This window comes from Mesoplodon bidens, assembly GCF_964165515.1.
Source record: "Mesoplodon bidens genome assembly, chromosome: 1".
NCBI lineage: Eukaryota > Metazoa > Chordata > Mammalia > Artiodactyla > Ziphiidae > Mesoplodon > Mesoplodon bidens.
In genome coordinates, this window is record NC_138176.1 from 145,277,255 (window position 1) to 145,296,848 (window position 19,594).

Consider the following 19,594-nt stretch of genomic DNA (forward strand, 5'->3'; position numbering starts at 1 on the left):
ATGCACTAAACCTACAGGTAAAAGCACCAGGCACTCAGAGAGGCAAACTCCAGCCTTCAGGCTCCTACTGCTGCATCTGAATTGTGCTTGAAGCTTCATGACTCTAAAAGCCCAATACTGCTGAGTATTAATTCAATGGATTCAACATGCAATGTTGTGCCATGACTACAAGCTATCTCCTTCCCAGAGATCATAGTTACTGCCCTCAGATTATAGGAATTAGGATGCATGACCTCTTCAGGACAAATGACTCCTCTACTGATAAAAAGTTTCTGGCACTATAAGAGTTATGTACAAGGATCATTTTTAAAGAACGTAATAAGAAGAAACCCATGGAGTCGTCCTCTAAGGCTGACATAGTCTATGTCACAAACACTTATACATCATTTGTCTCTCTCTTCTTTTCATATTAGATTAAGACTACTAGTTTAATTTTATTGCTTCCTAATACTTAGTAAAATACACTTGCCACTTCATTAAGGATTCTTAATATTCTTTAAATTTATTTCTTCACTCACTTGATATTACTCCATGCTGATAATGTGCCATGCTCAAAACTGTGTTCTGCTGACTCAGTAAGGTACTGAAGTATGGCGGGGGGGTGTGGTATAACACCAGAGTCCAAAAGGATTTTAACAGTCTGGACTAGCACAATAAAATTATATTCTGTTGAATGTAGAGTCTTGTACATATATACAGAAAGGAAACTAACAAAACAGTATTACATTAAATGAAAAATACATGTTTTATGGGACTGAAAGCTTAAACTTCATGAATCTTTTCATTGAGAAAAGATGATTAAGTGAGTCAAAAAGATAAGGTCTTCTTTGCAGAAATATTATAGAGGAAATTCAGGCATCTGATTAAAGGCTGGACACTAGTTGCTCAGTGGATAAGAGCTCAATCTCTGGAGTCAAACGTTCTGGTAGTTATATCACTTATCATCCTGTTACTTTGATGAAGGTACTCAATATCCGTGAGCTTGGACCAGTTTGCTTCTGCAGCTTAACAGACCACCCCAAACTGAGTGGAATACAGACATAAGCACTTATTGCTTGCTCATGAGTCTGAGTGGGGACTAACAATCTTGGATCTAGGCTAAGCTCTGCAGGGCTTGGCTTCAAGCTGTTGTTGGGTCCAGGTCTGTTCTTTGTGTCTCTCACTCTTCTAGGACCAGCCAGACTCCTGTAGCATGTCCTTCTTTCGGTGATGGAAGGAGTGCAAGAGGCAAACCCCAAAATGCAAGCACATTTCAAGCCTCTGCATGTGCTACATCTGTTACCATCCCATTGTCCAATGGGAGTCATGTGGCCAGACTAAAGTCACTCCTGTCTTCAGGTAGCCATGGCAGAAGTGTGTCAGTGTACTACAGGGAAAGGGAAAAAACAGCCAATAATTTAATCTACCACAAAGCCCTAGTTTTCTCATAGACAAAATAAGCTTACCACACCTACGAGGTATGGTAGGCAGACTAATAGCCACCCCAAAATGGCCATGCCCTAATCCCCACAATCTGTGAATATATTACCAAAAATGGCAAAAGAGATTTTGCAGAGTGACTATGTTAAGGATCTTAAGATAAAAAGATTAGCCTGGGGCTTCCCTGGCGGCACAGTGGTAGAGAGTCCACCTGCAGATGCAGGGGATGCGGGTTTGTGCCCCGGTCTGGGAAGATCCCACATGCCGCAGAGCAGCTAGGCCCGTGAGCCATGGCCATTAACCCTGCGCGTCCGGAGCCTGTGCTCCACAATGGGAGAGGTTGCAACAGTGAGAGGCCCGCGTACCGCAAAAAAAAAAAAAAAAAAAAAAAAAATTAGCCTGGATTACTCAGGAGAGCACAATGTAATCATAAATACCTTTATAAGAGAAAAAGGGAAGTGGAAGAGTTAGAAAAGAGATGTAACAGTGGAAGCAGACATCACACGAGCCAAGGAATGTGAGCCTCCAAAAGCTGGAAAAGGTAAGGAATGGATTCTCCCCTAAAGCCTCCAGAAGGAACATAGCCCAGTTGAAACCTTGATTTTAGCTCCCTAAGACTCATTTCAGACTTCTGACCTCTAGAACTGCAAAGCAATAAACTTGTGTTGTTTTAAGCCACTAAGTTTGTAGCAATTTGTTTCAACAGCAACAGGAAACTAATACATTAGGTAATTATCATTGCTCAGTCCTTCCTAAATATGGATACTGCAGGCTTTATTTTTCACATAACCAGCATGACTAATCTGGATGCCAAAAGCCCTGCTTTTCATTTCAGAGGAAAATTATGAGTCCTGTGTCATTGAAAAGGGGAGTATTTACTTGGGACCATTTGGAAGAAGTACAGCAGAATCTTGGGACATGAGAGGACATCACTTCTGCCAGATGCTCCATAAGCAATGTGCTGATAGCTGTCAAAGGAAGGTGCTCAGGAGACAGCCAAAGGGGACATGTGAACCTGGCTCTACACCAAAAGCACCATGCAGGTGAGGAGAGCTGCTCTGTAAGCATGGGCTGCTTCTAGGGCCCCCGTAAGCAGGGTTGCCTGCAGCTTCTCCATGCTGACCCAGTTCTAATCCATGAAGCCCCAACCCCCAACCTCTAGACCCACTGACTTCCTCTAAGGTCATAGCCCATCCACCTCTTCTCCCCTTCCTAAGATGACCCTCATTTAGTCTCCACTGGTTTGGGACTGTGACTCCTCCCTATTCTCTTTCCACTGACCTGTTAGAGCATAATTCCCCAGCGCCTACTCTTCTAACACAGACTGTCTCTTGCAAATCAATACCTTGGCTTTCATTCCTCTATCCACCTATGGGCTAGTCAAGCTTTCAGAGTTTTCATATAATAAAGATATTTAATTTCCATATCATTAGTTACATAAAAGATACATAGGGCCTCCCTGGTGGCGCAGTGGTTGAGAGTCCGCCTGCCGATGCAGGGGATACGGGTTCGTGCCCCGGTCCGGGAGGATCCCATATGCCACGGAGCAGCTGGGCCCGTGAGCCATGGCCGCTGAACCTGTGCATCCGGAGCCTGTGCTCTGCAACGGGAGAGGCCACAACAGTGAGAGGCCCACGTACCGCAAAAAAAAAAAAAAAAAAAAAAAAAGATACATAAAGGAGCAACTTAATTCTTTCATGGCCTAATTTTATTGTTTAAGAATCAATAAAATAAGGAATACTCCTCTAATTTGGTCTATTAACTATAGGGGAGAGTTACATGAACAAAAATTACATCTATTTCTTCCCTTCTAATGAAAGGTTCTAAAACATAAAAAAAATTTGTCAGGGGGAACCTTCAAGATGGCAGAGGAGTAAGACGTGGAGATCACCTTCTTCCCCACAAATACATCAAGAATACATCTACATGTGGAACAACTCCTATAGAGCACCTACTGAAGGCTGGCAGAAGACCTCAAACTTCCCAAAGGCAAGAAACTCCCCACGTACCTGGGGAGGGCAAAAAAAAAAAAAAAAAAAGAATAAACAGAGACAAAAGGATAGGGACAGGACCTGCACCTCTGGGAGGGAGCTGTGAAGGAGGAGAAGTTTCCACACACTAGGAAGCCCCTTCACGGGTAGAGACTGCAGGTGGCAGAGGGGGGAAGCTTCGGAGCCACGGAGGAGAGCACAGCAACAGGGGTGCAGAGGGCAAAGCGGAGAGATTCCCGCACAGAGGATCGGTGCCCACCGGCACTCACCAGCCTGAGAGGCTTGTCTGCTCACCCGCCAGGGCGGGCGGGGGCTGGTAGCTGAGGCTCGGGCTTCTGTCGGATCCCAGGGAGACGACTGGGGTTGGCTATGTGAACTCAGCCTGAAGGAAGCTAGTGCACCACAGCTAGCCGGGAGGGAGTACAGAAAAAACTCTGGACCTCCCTAAGAGGAAAGAGACCATTGTTTTGGGGTGCATGAGGAGAGAGGATTCAGAGCACTGCTTAACCGAGTTCCAGAGATGGGCGCGAGCCGTGGCAATCAGCACAGACAACAGAGACAGGCATGAGACGCTAAGGCTGCTGCTGCAGCCACCAGAAGCCTGTGTGCAAGCACAGGTCACTACCCACACCTCCCCTCCCAGGAGTCTGTGCAGCACGCCACTGCCAGGGTCCTGTGATCCAGGGACAACAAATGGGGCACCTCAGGCTGGTGCAATGTCTCGCCGGCCTCTGCCGCCGCAGGCTCGCCCCGCATTCCATACCCCTCCCTCCCCCCGGCCTGAGTGAGCCAGAGCCCCCTAATCAGCTGCTACTTTAACTCTATCCTGTTTGAGCGGAGAACAGATGCCCTCAGGCGACCTACACGCAGAGGCGGGTCCAAATCCAAAGCTGAACCCCGGGAGCTGTGCGAACATAAAAGAGAAAGGGAAATTTCTCCAAGCAGCCTCAGAAGCAGCGGATTAAATCTCCACAATCAATTTAATGTACCCTGCATCTCTGGAATACCTGAATAGACAATGAAAAATCCCAAAATTTAGGTGGTGGACTTGGGGAGCAACTGTAGATTTAGGGTTTGCTTTCTGCATCTAATTTGTTTCTGGTTTTATGTTTATCTTAGTTTAGTATTTAGAGCTTATTATCATTGGTAGATTTGTTTATTGATTTGGCTGCTCTCTTCCTTTTTAAATTATATATATATATATATATATGTATATATATATATATATATATATAATTTTCTTTCCATTTTCTCTTTTTGTGAGTGTGTATGTGTATGCTTCTTTGTGTGATTTTTGTCTGTATAGCTTTGATACTATCATTTGTCCTAAGGTTCTGTCTGTCCGTTCTTTCTCTGTTTGTATGTTTGGGAGTTTATTCTTGTTTTTTTTTTTTTTTTTTGTATAGTTTTTAGTGCTTTTTATCATTGGTGGATTTGTCTTTTGGTTTGGTTGCTCTCCTCTTGCTTTTTTTTATTACTTTTTTATTTTTACTTTTTAATATTTTTTTTAATTTTAATAACTTTATTTTACTTTTTTCTTTCTTTCTTTCTTTCTTTCTTTCTTTCTTTCTTTCTCTCCCTTTTCTTCTGAGCTGTGTGGCTGACAGGGTCTTGGTGCTCTGGCTGGGTGTCAGGCCTGAGTCTCTGAGGTGGGAGAGCTGAGTTCAGGGCATTGGTCCGCCAGAGATCTCCCAGCCCCATGTAATATCAAATGGCGAATGCTCTCTGAGAGACCTCCATCTCAACGCTAATACCCAGCTCCACTCAATGACCAGCAAGCTATAGTGCTGGACACCCTATGCCAAACAACTAGCAACACAGGAACACAACCCCACCCATTAGTAGAGAGGCTGTTCAAAATCATAAGTTCACAGACACCCCAAAACACACCACCAGACATGGTCCTGCTCACCAGAAAGACAAGATCCAGCCTCATCCACCAGAACGCAGGCACCAGTCCCCTCCACCAGGAAGCCTACACAACCCACTGAACCAACCTTAGCCACTGGGGACAGACACCAAAAACATTGGGAACTACAAACCTGGAGCCTGTGAAAAGGAGACCCCAAACACATTAAGTTAAGCAAAATGAGAAGACAGAGAAATACACAGCAGATAAAGGAAGAAGGTAAAAACCCACTAGACCAAACAAATGAAGAGGTAACATGCAGTCTACCTGAAAAAGAATTCAGAGTACTGATAGTAAACATGATCCAAAATCTTGGAAATAGAATGGAGAAAATATCAGAAATGTTTAACAAGGACCTAGAGGAACTAAAGAGCAAAGAAACAATGATGAACAACACAATAAATGAAATTTAAAATTCTCTAGAAGGAATCAATAGCAGAATAACTGAGGCAGAAGAAAGGATAAGTGACTTGAAAGATAAAATAGTGGAAATAACTACTGCAGAGCAGAATAAAGAAAAAAGAATGAAAAGAACTGAGGACAGTCTCAGAGACCTCTGGGACACATTAAACACACAAACATTCGAATGATAAGGGTCTCAGAAGAAGAAGAGAAAAAAAGGGACTGAAAAAATATTTGAAGAGATTATAATTGAAAACTTCCCTAATAGGGGAAAGGAAATAGTCAGTCAACTACAGGAAGCACAGAGAGTCCCATCCAAGGAGAAACATGCCAAAACACATATGAATCAAACTATCAAAAATTAAATACAAAGAAAAAATATTGAAAGCAGCAAGGGAAAAGCAACAAATAACATACAAGGGAATCCCCATAAGGTTAACAGCTGATCTTTCAGCAGAAATTCTGCAAGCCAGAAGGGAGTGGCAGGACATATTTAACATGATGAAAGGCAAAAACCTACAACCAAGATTACTCTACCCAGCAAGGATCTCAGTCAGATTCGAGAGAGAAATTAAAATCTTTACAGACAAGCAACACCTAAGAGAATCCAGCACCACCAAACCAGCATTACAACAAATCCTTAAGTAACTTCTCCAGGCAGGAAACACAAGAGAAGGAAAAGACCTACGATAATGAACCCAAAACAACTAAGAAAATGGTAGTAGGAACATACATATCGATAACTACCTTAAATGTAAATGGATTAAATGCTCCAACAAAAAGACAGACTGGCTGAATGGACACAAAAACAAGACCCGTATATATGCTGTCTACAAGAGACCCAATTCAGACCTAGGGACACATACAGACTGAAAGTGAGGGGATGGAAAGAGATATTCCATGCAAATGGAAACCAAAAGAAAGCTGGAGTAGCAATTCTCATATCAGACAAAATAGACTTTAAAATAAAGACTATTACATGAGACAAAGAAGTACAGTATATAATGATCAAGGGATCAATCCAACAAGAAGATATAACAATTGTACATATTTATTCTCCCAACATAGGAGCACCTCAATACACAGGCAAATGATAACAGACATAAAAGGGGAAATTGACAGTAACACAATCATAGTAGAGGACTTTAATACCCCACTCTCACCAATGGAAAGACATCCCAAATGAAAATGAATAAGGAAACACAAACTTTAAATGATGCATTAAACGAGATGGACTTAATTGATATTTATTGGACACTCAACCCCAAAACAACAGAATACACTTTTTTCTCAAGTGCTCATGGAACATTCTCCAGGACAGATCATATCTTGGGTCACAAATCAAGCCTTGGTAAATTTAAGAAAATTGAAATCATATCAAGTATCTTTTCTGACCACAACGCTATGAGACTAGATATCAATTACAGGAAAAAAAAGTCTGTAAAGAATACAAACACATGGAGGCTAAACATTTTGCTATTAAATAACCAAGAGATCCCTGAAGAAATCAAAGAGGAAATCAAAAAATATCTAGAAACAAATGACAATGAAAACACAATGACCCAAAACCTATGGGATGCAACAAAAGCAATTCTAAGAGGGAAGTTCATAGCAATACAATCCTACCTCAAGAAACAAGAAACGTCTCAAATAAACAACCTAACTTTACACCTAAAGCAATTAGAGAAAGAAGAACAAAAAAACCTCAAAGTTAGGAAAAGGAAAGAAATCATAAAGATCAGATCAGAAATAAATGAAAAAGGAAGGAAACGATAGCAAAGATCAATGAAACTAAAAGCTGGTTCTTTGAGAAGATAAACAAAAGTGATAAACCACTGGCCACACTCATCAAGAAAAAAAGGAAGAAGACTCAAATCAATAGAATTAGAAATGAAAAAGGAGAAGTAACAACTGACACTGCAGAAATACAAAGGATCATGAGAGATTACTACAAGCAACTCTAGGCCAATAAAATGGACAACCTGGAAGAAATGGACAAATTCTTAGAAAAGCACATCCTTCCATGACTGAACCAGGAAGAAATAGAAAATAGAAACAGACCAGTCACAAGCACTGAAATTGAAACTGTGATTAAAAATCTTAAAACAAACAAAAACCAAGGACCAGATAGCTTCACAGGCAAATTCTACCAAACACTTAGAGAAGATCTAATATCTATCCTTCTCAAACTCTTCCAAAATATAGCAGAGGGAGGAACACTCCCAAACTCCTTCTACGAGGAGGGAGGAACACTCCCAAACTCATTCTACGAGGCCACCATCACCCTGATACCAAAACCAGACATGTAGGGTTCAAAAAAGAACCCTACAGCCCAATATCACTGATGAACATACATGTAAAAATCCTCAACAAAATACTAGCAAATAGAATCCAACAGCACATTGAAAGAATCATACACCATGATCAAGTGGGGTTTATCCCAGGAATGCAAGGATTCTTCAATACATGCAAATCAATCAACGAGAAACACCATATTAACAAACTGAAGGAGAAAAACCATATGATCACCTCAATAGATGCAGAAAAAGCATTCAACAAAATTCAACACCATTTATGATAAAAACCTCCAGAAAGTAGGCATAGGGGGAACTTACCTTAACATAATAAAGGCCATATATGACAAACCCACAGCCAACATCATTCTCAATGGTGAAAAACTGAAACCATTTCCACTAAGATCAGGAACAAGACAAGGTTGCCCAATCTCACGACTCTTATTCAGCATAGTTTTGGAAGTGTTAGCCACAGCAATGAGAGATGAAAAAGAAATAAAAGGAATACAAATCGGAAAAGAAGTAAAGCTGTCATTGCTTGCAGATGACATGACACTATACACAGAGAATCCTAAAAATGCTACCGAAAAACTACTAGAGCTAATCAATGAATTTGGCAAAGTAGCAGGATACAAAATCAATGCACAGAAAGTTCTTGCATTCCTATACACTAATAATGAAAAATCTGATAGAGAAGTTAAGGAAACACTCCCATTTACTATTGTAAGAAAAAGAATAAAATACCTAGGAATGAACCTACCTAAGGAGACAAAAGACCTGTATGCAGAATACTATAACACACTGATGAAAGAAATTAAAGATGACACAAACAGCAGGACAGATATACCATGTTCTTGGATTGGAAGAATCAATATTGTGAAAATGACTATACTACCCAAAACAATCTACAGATTCAATGCAATCTCTATCAAACTACCAATGGCATTTTTCACAGAACTAGAACAACAAATTTCAAACTTTGTATGGAAATACAAAAGACCCCAAATAGCCAAAGCAATCTTCAGAAAGAAAAACAGAGCTGGAGGAATCAGGCCCCCAGTCTTCAGACTGTACTACAAAGCTACAATAATCAAGATAGTATGGTATTGGCACAAAAACAGAAATACAGATCAATGGAACAGGATAGAAAATGCAGAGATAAACCCACACACATATGGTCACCTTATCTTTGATAAAGGAGGCAAAAATATACAATGGAGAAAAGATAGCGTCTTCAGTAAGTGGTGCTGGGAAAACTGGACAGCTACATGGAAAAGAATGAAATTACAACATTCCCTAACAGCATACACAAAAATAAACTGAAAACGGATTAAAGACCTAAATGTAAGGCCAGACACTATAAAACTCTTAGAGGAAAACACAGGCAGAACACTCTATGACATAAATCACAGCAAGATCCCTTTTGACCCAACTCCTAGAGAAATGGAAATAAAAACAAATATAAACAAATGGGACTGAATGAAACTTAAAAGCTTTTGCATAGCAAAGGAACACATAAACAAGATGAAAAGACAAGCCTCAGAATGGGAGAATATATTTGCAAATGAAGCAACTGATACAGGATTAATCTCTAAAATATACAAGCAGCTCATGCAGCTCAATATCAAAAAAACAAACAACCGAATCCAAAAATGGGCAGAAGACCTAAATAGACATTTCTCCAAAGAAGATATACAGACTGCCAACAAACACACAAAAGAACTCTCAACATCATTAATCATTAGAGAAATGTAAATCAAAACTACAATGACGTGCCACCTCACACTGGTCAGAATGGCTGTCATCAAAAAGTCTACAAACAATAAATCCTGGAGAGGGTGTGGAGAAAAGGGAACCCTCTTGCACTGTTGGTGGGAATGTAAATTGATACAGCCACTAAGGAGAAGAGTATGGAGGGTTCCTTATAAAACTAAAAATAGAAATACCATACGACCCAGCAATCCCACTACTGGGCATATACCCTGAGAAAACCATAATTCAAAAAGAGTCATCTACCACAATGTTCACTGCAGCACTATTTACAATAGTCAGGACATGGAAGCAACCTAAGTGTCCATCAACAGATGAATGGATAAAGAAGACGTGGCACATATATACAATGGAATATTACTCAGCCATAAAAAGAAGCAATATTGAGTTATTTGTAATGAGGTGGATGGACCTAGAGACTGTCATACAGAGTGAATTAAGTCAGAAAGAGAAAAACAAAGACCGTATACTAACCCATAGATGTGGAATCTAAAAAAAAAAAAAAAAATTGTTCTGAAGAACCTAGGGTCAGGACAGGAATAATGATGCAGACGTAGAGAATGGACTTGAGGGGGAAGGGTAAGCTGGGACGAAGTGAGAGAGTGGCATGGACATATATCCACTAACAAATGTAAAATAGATAGCTAGTGGGAAGCAACTGCATAGCACGGGGAGATCAGCTCAGTGCTTTGTGTCCACCTGGAGGGGTGGGATAGGGAGGATGGGAGGGAGATGCAAGAGGGAGGAGATATGGGGATATATATGTATGCATATAGCTGATTCACTTTGTTATACAGCAGCAACTAACACAACATTTTAAAGCAATTATACTCCCATAAAGACGTTAAAAAAATTTGTCAGCAGTTAGGTGAGATAATGAATGATTAGAAAAATAAAATTAAGTAAAGAGATCTAAATTCTTAGTTGAATGGATTTGTACACATAAATAAAATTTCCTTAACCAAAAATTTTTGCATGGTATTTTATTCTGTGTATCATTTTGAAAATTCCTTCCAGGCAATAATGACTGAAGGATTGATATATTTTTATAGTGTGTCAATTTATAGACTATTAAATGTTTATATTGCTTTATACAATATTCAGAATACTGGATTTAGGAGAATGATCAGAAATCTGCAAGCATAAATAGGCCAGCAGAGGATGTTTTTCTAGTCCTACTCTTATACTGTTTTTATGAAGTTTGGAAACACTGGGTGCTAATTTCCTAATTATGTGATAACCATGGTCTGCCAGTAGAGTTCATTAAGTTGTTTCAAGTCATCTTGTGGAATCTGTGGGTTTGCTCAGCATGTTGTTCTAAAGTCAAAATTAAGATAGATTCATGGGATTTATCTTCAAGCAATTAAAACAAAGCTTCCATAAATTTAAATATCATGATGATACAAGAATTCTGATAAGTTGATGAAAATGAGAGATATTCCAATTTAGATATTTCTTGCACTAAGGAGAGAAAATTTTAATAAGATTCACAAGACTTGGATAAGTGAGTGCTAATGGTCAGAGTCACCATTCCTGACTTTAGGGGACTTTTAGGTAATCTTGGGAACAGATTACTCTTCAGTTCTTGGGCCTAGATCAGAACAACATTAGAAAGAAAACAAGAGAAGCTGAAGAAAGGAATCTAATATAATGATGGTCTAACAAGAGAAAGACTAAAACCGAGAAAAATATAAGCATTGGAGAAGTGAAAAATGGGTGGCAGAGGCTATGATAGGCCAACAAGAAAACAGAGGAGGGGAATCCTCTAGAGATGGGAAACAAAGTCAAGTGTAGTATCTGAATTCTTCCAGGAATCACTTTACACAACCATTCATTATACACTACTGAATATTCCATGAAGGCTGGAATTGGGTTTTATTCCTCATCTTATCTAGCATAGTGCCTGCTCCATAATAGATATGCAGTAAATGGTTATTAAATAAATGATTGAATGAATATTAAAGATAACTCACATCAGAAATAATTGATTGGAGCAAGCTACCAATACTTCACCATGCAAACTCTATTCCTATTCAATACAGGAAATCTCCAAAGATAAAGAGATGGAAAAGAAGGAAATAACCACTAAGAGAATGTCACTGAATTCATTAACTCAAAGTAAGAATATTTATTGAGGTCCTAATTAGTATCAATGTCAAATGCTGTGATAAAGAGTAGCAAAGTGATGGTATGTGGAAGGTGGTCACAGTACTCTGTAGTTTACAACAATTCTTTAATTGTACACAAATAATATAGCAGTAGTACCAACTTATTTTTTGGTGCTTTTTTTCTGCTTCTTGGATGATGTCACCTAATTTCTTAATGTAGCTTTCTGCATCGTTTGAAATTGTATCAAAAAATCCTAGAATTTCTTGCCTACTAAGCTAAGAAGGCAATATTCCATTAGTAGATGCTTGCTTTGATAGACTATTGCATAAGAATTTCCCTGGATAAATGTGATTTTAAATCCTACAACTTAATGTTTCATATACAGAAAAGAGCTCAAATTGTAGTTAATTGATTAATAACGATACTACCTTATAGAGTTGCTATGAGGAATAAATATGTCAATGCACATAAATAATGAGAACAGTGCCTGACATTCAGGAAGTACTTAAGCAGTGTTTACTATTATTCTTGATGTTGTTTTTCCAGAGTGGTCCACATAAACCACTGAGACTAAAGAGTCAAGAGTATCACTTCCTTTTTTCTGGAATATTATCTTATTACCAAAGCTAGATTCAGTGAACCAGAGATGGATAAGAAGTATGACCTGAAACTTCTGTTAATACAGATTAATGGCTGCATGCTAAGGTCAGTGAGCAAAGCTGAGCAGCTGTCTTCCTTGAGTGAATCTAGCCATCCCCCTGTTGTCTCAACTCCTCCAATCTCATGACACTTCAATCAAATGATGCTATAGAAATGATGTTTTGATAAATTTTAAAAGTATAATTTAAAACTGGATGGAAGCTATTTAACTGCAGAAAAACCTCCCCTAGGTGAAGGTTGAACATTCAATAAATGATAAATTTTCAAAGCTGCTAACCAAATGCTGAAGTTTCATAAGACCAGATGATATCATAACATGATATATTTAGTCTTATAAATCTTCATATTCGTTATTATTATAACATTTCAAAAGGTAAAGTTGGGAATTTTATAGAGCATAGAGCATTATACTTTTAAAAACTAACAAAGCCAAAACAGCAAAAGGCAGAATTCTAGCTTTGGGCCAAACAATTAATTTCTCTGATATTCAGTTATTTTAAAACAGACATCATCATAATAATAATATCCTGTTTATTTCACAAAATTTTGGATACAATTAAGTAAAATAATGTCTGTAAAACCCTTTGCATAATGTAAATTGTTCTGCAAGTGCATTATTATTTTTATTTTATTTTTCTTGAAATGTTAGAATGCTCATAAATATGAGCACAATGGCCAGAGGTATGCATGTATATACACAGATGGAGGTTAATGTCTAATTCAAGTTCTTATAAAGGAGCCAGCAAATTATAGTATGTGCTGTAATTACCTTCCTTCTTTGCATCTATTTTTCTCTAATACAGTAATGTTAAATTTGTAGAAAAAGAGGGAACTAAAATTATGGAAATTATAGTACGTGATTATAACAGAGTATGCTTACAAAGTTTGAGGATAAGGTCAAGAAAAGATTACCATATGAAATGTAATCTCGTAAAAATAAATTAGAAAAAATTAATGACCTTAATTGTCTGTATCATTGACCCACCCTAAGAGACTTTGGAAATAATATTGCTGCTAAGAGCAAGGTGTATCTCAAATTCAATCATATGAACTGGGTGGAGAGCTATGAGCTATGCAGTTGTTTTGCAATTTGCCTTGCATGAGATAAAAAGGAATAATTTTTTTAAATAAAAAATAATCTCTCTAAAATTTTCAAATAATGGGTAAAGTTATTATCAGATAGAAACATCATTACAGCACAACTTCTTAAAGAGAACTAAAAAAGAACACCTATATCAGAGAATAATGGTAAGATTTCTAGGCCTGTTTCTAAACAAACTAGTGATGGATAAATTAGGATACCAATAGGAAACATGCCTATCAGTATACTGTATTTATCTTTGCCTCAGGAAATACCCTCCTGGTGATCTAACCTGATCAGAAAAAAAAAAATCATAGATCAATACATATCTTCTTCATTTTCCTCATTAAACATTGAAGCCATAAAGAACACTAAGGAATATTTTTTATTAAAATTTCCTTTTACATCTAGGTCAATAATTCTCTTTACTGTATGTAAGAACAACCTAAACAGTTTCTAATACCTGCCCATTTCCAGGCCATGACTAGATTCTAGGTTTTCAGATTTCCAAATTGGCCTCTCTTAAGCATTACATTCTTGTCATCTCTGAGAGAAATGAAAAAGTCAGGCATCTGAAAAGCCATAACTTAGACCAGCTCCAGGCTCTTAAGTGATTCACCAACGAACCACAGTCTATAAGGGCCACCTGATCATCCAGGTGACCTTTTCTCTCCTGGCCCATCAGTACCCTTAAAAACCTTGATTAATACTGCATATTCTCAATTACCCAGAATTCTATAGGGTAAATTAATTGACAAACGACATGAAAATTTGTTCTAATGTCTCTTTTACAGACAACTTTCTAAATAAGTGCTGCTAAGAAGTGTAAACGTTTGGAGCAAATAATTTCAATGACTATTCTCTGTACAGTTGAAATTTTTGCAAAGCACATGCCAATGTTTTATGAGACAGCAATAACATAATGGAAAACTAACAGAGGAAGCAAAGTGATTTACAGGGTCTTTGAAAGATATTATTTGTATTTAGGGCTCCCTCTCAAGTTTCAGGTTGAGTGCTTTAAGATTTTATAACCTAAAAAGGGAAGAAAAACTTGACTGTTTCTTCAATCACAGTTCCTTTCTTCAATAAGATTGGCTGTGCATTGGAACCTTAATCAAATATCCAAGATATGACTCCTGACTCCTCACTTTTCCTCACTGAAAGAAATTGCTACATTACAGCTACATCTAGTTAAGTTTGCTGCTTACTTTCCAAGGAATTCGGAAAATATACAGAGATCCAGGGAAGAGTCACATCTGGCCCCTATATCACACTTAGGGGAGTAATTGAATGGTAACTTCTGCTTTTACCCCCTGGGGCTTCTCTGCTACTGTATTGTGGGATGCCTGTGGGCGTGACCTACTCAGTCATCCTAAGACATATGCCTAAGTTATTTGTCATCCGTTATGACATATACATCTCTTAGCAAGCAGCAAGTATCCAAGTCAGCTCTCAACATAACGCTGTGTAGATTGCACTGCACAACTCTAAGCGGTGCTGCTCACACAGTGATGTGAATGGAGCCCCTTAGAATAGTGCAGCTGGCAGCCTGATTCAAGGTAGGAGCTCCTTTAACATTTTATCCTGGAGAGATGGGAGAATATTCCCATGACGATGATGGCAATGATAATGATGATGAAACTAATGACGATGGCCCAAATTTGTGAATACCTACGATGTGCTGATTACTGTACAATTATTTTTAAAAAAGAATGACCAAAAGAAATTGATTAAATATCAGACTTTGAGGGACCTCTGCTAGGAACCATGATTGTTTTCTTAAAGCATGGGGTAAATGGAATGAGGTTAAATTATTAGAAAATGACAGATTCTTTTTCTCCAAAAAAGGGTGGGATGGAATTATGCATAAAAATATAAGTAAATATTGTAACCTAATCTAGTACTAAATTTGGACTTTGGAAGTTCTTCTATTTCCTCCTTGTAAATATACAGCAGTATCAGGATAAAGCCATAGGGGGGAAAAGCTCTTCTCTCATAGGTTTTGAAGATTTAAGGTATTTACTCATAAATGATAGGTTTCTTGAGAGATTTGAACAACAAATTCAAATCTAAGTACTAAAATTGGTACAGCAGTTTTGTAAATAATCCTCCAAATCATACAGCAATTGAAATCATGACAAGCTAAATTAATTACAAGAATGCAAACATTTTTAAACAATTGTTACAGAGTCTTGGTCTACACTTTAGCAATAACAATTTCTGCATTGGGTGAAACGCAGAGGCCACTAAGATGAACTCAACCCAATGACTAGAAATCCACACAGGATTGCTTCCAACCTAGTAAAACGCAGTCATCAGTTTCTGATTTTTGGTTCTCAACCCCCTCCCCTAATCTGTGAAATCCTTCATGGGTAAATTCTATAAATGAAAAAATCCTTTGCTTTTAACTGCTTTTATCCTTTGATTTCTTTTCTAAATCTTCATGATGTGACTTTTTCAAATACTTCATTTAAATGAAAAATAAGTGTCTGGTTAAAATCCCCACCACTCCCGTGTTGTTTTATAATGTCAAGGCATTGAATAATTCATCACAAGAGATTATTTTATTTAAATATTGAGAATAATATAAAATGGTATTACAATGAAAAATACTGGCTTGCTACCTTAATGGCAGTGATTATGAATTCCATTCCTGAAATAATGATGCCTGTTTTTAACAGAAAATCATTTCACCAATGCTTCCAGGCAATTTCAAAAACTTAACATAAGATTACTGTCAAAGGCCCAGGACCTGAATAATATATTCCTACATTACTGCGCAGAATCTATCATATCTTAAGGGCTAATTTTTTACTATAAAATCTGGATCTCAATCTGTACATTTATAGAATAACTTTTTCAAGTGCTGCTCTAGAGTTCTTAAGCAAATTAATGGAGAAATCCACCTCAGATGAAATCTGCAACCTCCCCAGGAACGGGAGGAAGCCTTTATATCTGCATAACATTCCAGCTGAATCCAACTCCACTGAATGCAGTACTCAGCCTTTTCTGGTTTAAATATCTATACAAGTGATGATAAATGCTAAACTGGTGTCTTAAGGATGATTAACTAGAAATTAACTCCTAAGCTTTGCTCAAACGCTTTGAAGACTACAATCTGTCTTCTTCCCTTCCTTGGCTAAGAAACAGATATATTGTTTTAGTCATTACACCCTAGAAGATGACTACTTAAATGTTAGGAATTTGGCTTTGAGAAGTCAATCTAGTTTGCTAAGCATATGACCTTATTTTTAATCAATAGCTGTTGAGACAATATCCTCGATGTAGAAGTGACTCATGAAGTATGTAGGAATCATGAATAAGAGAGGTTTGCTTTAAACTGGATAACAGAAATGTGTTGAGATGGTGAATTAGAAACAAAGATCAGGAAGGACAAAGTACAGTGACTTACCTGTAATACTTTGGTCAGATTGTTAAATAGAGCTTGTCCAGCACTGACTTTATATTTAACACCTCTTACTGTGCCATTTTTGCTTAAAATGTTGACTCTTCTTGTACCAAACCCCTTCTCGCTGGCAGCCCTTGCTAACACCAGCAAGTTATCCTGGTCATTCTCCTGCTCGTCCCCTTCCGATCCTATGTGGCCATTCTGCTGTCCATCAGACTCACTGAGTCCATCTATGCCACAGACACTGGCACATTCAGAATCCACAGAGCCTGCTGGTCGCCCATCTTCATATACCTCCTTCAGAACTCGCCCACTGTGAGAGGACGCGATCCGAAACCGGACTTTCCGTGACCTGTCATTTTCTGGCTTCATCTCCCTTTTTAGCATGGTCCCATCCACATAATAAGCTGTTCACATAATTCTGGTTCCCTGGTTACTGCATTAATCCACTTTCCATATAACAATACCAGAGCTTAATTCTAGTAGCAGCACTCATATGAAACTAACATCAAAACGAAAGAAGATTCCCAAGAACTTACAGTGCATCTCTGCTATTAATAATGAATGTGTGTGTGTGTGCTATGGTTACCTTTAAACTAAAACCTGCAAAGTGATCCGAGCCTTTAAATATTAAATAGCCATGGTGGACGCTTTAACAAGACAAGTGCAAGAAAGTAGCATGCAATGAAACAGAAAATAAGTATGGGGCAAGGAAATTAAAGATTTGAACTTTGAAGCCAGTGGTGAGTGTTGAAAAGGATCTTAGCAGCAGAAATACCTCTAACAGCTCAGAATGGAGACCAGGGATAAAATATGGAATCAAATGTGTAGGATGGGAGGTGTCATAGTCTTCTCACAGTGCTTATTCCTTCTGTCTTTCATGCTCTTTAAAAAGGGTAGTGAACATATTACATGCCTGCATAGAGCTATCAATATTAGCTCTTACTAAATCATCAGTTAGACTTCATCCATGTTGCATATGATGAATTTTCAATCTACACCTTCATCTTCATGCACAAGTAGTTTTACTGAAGAATAGCTTTTTAACAGGTTATAACAAGGAATATCATTTCTTTTGTTGCTTTCCCACTTTTGCTAGCAGAAAACACTCCTCTCTTTGACAAAGGGAAAGGTTTTGGATAGGAAACATGGAACAGCTAGGGAAGAATGGAAAATCCTCCAAGCCAGCCAGATCTGCCAAAGCAATCCAGGTGATCAGCATTGATAAATATCATATCCAAATCACCCATGCATAGAGAACGGTCCTCCTTACGCTGTGCTCAGTGGATTTTCTGTCACTTTGGCAAGCACCTGAAGTTCTTAAGATACAAGGACATATTGGAACTTATACCATAGTAAGTGCCCCAACCTGTCTGAAACTCCAGAGAGAGGATACTTAGCTGGCTCTCATACTGAGCTTCAAGCTTTTTTTTATCTTTATAAGTCTTTACCTGATTATAAACTCAATTTATACTTACTTCAGAAAATACTTAACAGCTTTAAGTTGAAAATAAAAGTCACAACTAATGTCACTAGAGACATTAGTAACTTTGTGAAAGGTCTTCCAGTGTGTATGAAGGTGAGATGCTCTGATGCACACATAACTACATTGCTCAGCCTCTTGCATTTAAGGGAGAGGAAGCAAATGCTTAGCTTTTCCTGAGGGGATGTGAGCAAAAGTGACGTGTCATTTGTGGGCCAAGGCAGTTGACAGGCAGTGTCCTGTCCATGCTATTTCTCTCCCCATCTGCTACCTGGACGGCCCCAGCAATCTTGTCATATGCTGAGCTTGTCAGAATCACAGAGAAACTCACAGCCACGACCACTGCATTGGACTACAAGTAAAAGGAAGTATATGCTAGTGTAAGAAGATATGTACCCTGATGTATAGTATGCCCTAGATATTTATAATTCACACACCTGTCTTAAGCTAAAATAAAAAAGTAAGCTGTTCTTTTCAGTGGATAAATCTTTGTAATTCATTTTTCATTCAGGCAATGAGTATCCCACAACCATCTACTGAGTGCCACCCAGGAGTAAGACATAGCTGGAGACTATAGCTAATATAAAGATATATAAAATTATGTCTCATACCTTCCATTGGTAACATAATGCTTAGACAAAATAGCTATAGTTCAACACAGTGTATTTTAAGCACATACAGAATCCCTCTTTCTTGAAATAACAAAATTTCTAGTCATCGCCAATAAAACATACCAACGCTATTCTCAACACTCTCCACTCTCATTCTGTTTACAATTTGTTCCCAGCTGCTCAATGTAAACATAGCACTTTCTAACTACTCCACTTGCCACCTTTTCCCAGTATCAGTTTATTATTCCCTACATTATAATTGCTTTGCCAGTCTAGCATCCTCCCTTGAGCAAGAATTTCCTTCTTTTCCTTCAGAGGTATTCTTACCATCATTTATTCATTTAACAATATTTATTGGGCACCTACTAAATGTCAAAAACTTGCTGGATCTATGCAGGTGAATGTATTAGGCATGATCCCTGCCTTGAGAGTTAGACAGATAACATTCAATAAACA

The 19,594-nt window shown here is 38.2% G+C and overlaps 1 protein-coding gene across 2 annotated transcripts in view; it reads right to left on the reverse strand.

The window, feature by feature from the left end:
- Positions 1–19,594, reverse strand: part of GRXCR1 (glutaredoxin and cysteine rich domain containing 1) — a gene marked incomplete at its 5' end in the record, with an annotated part of 342,040 nt that overhangs the window by 111,646 nt on the left and 210,800 nt on the right. The window contains one exon of one of the 2 annotated variants that reach the window (XM_081225778.1): positions 17,048–17,431. The exons of the other annotated variant lie outside the window; for it this stretch is intronic. Coding sequence (XP_081081904.1) covers positions 17,048–17,431 — 384 coding nt within the window. Of the gene's footprint in view, positions 1–17,047; positions 17,432–19,594 lie in introns of those variants that run through there. 2 annotated transcript variants of the gene reach the window in all.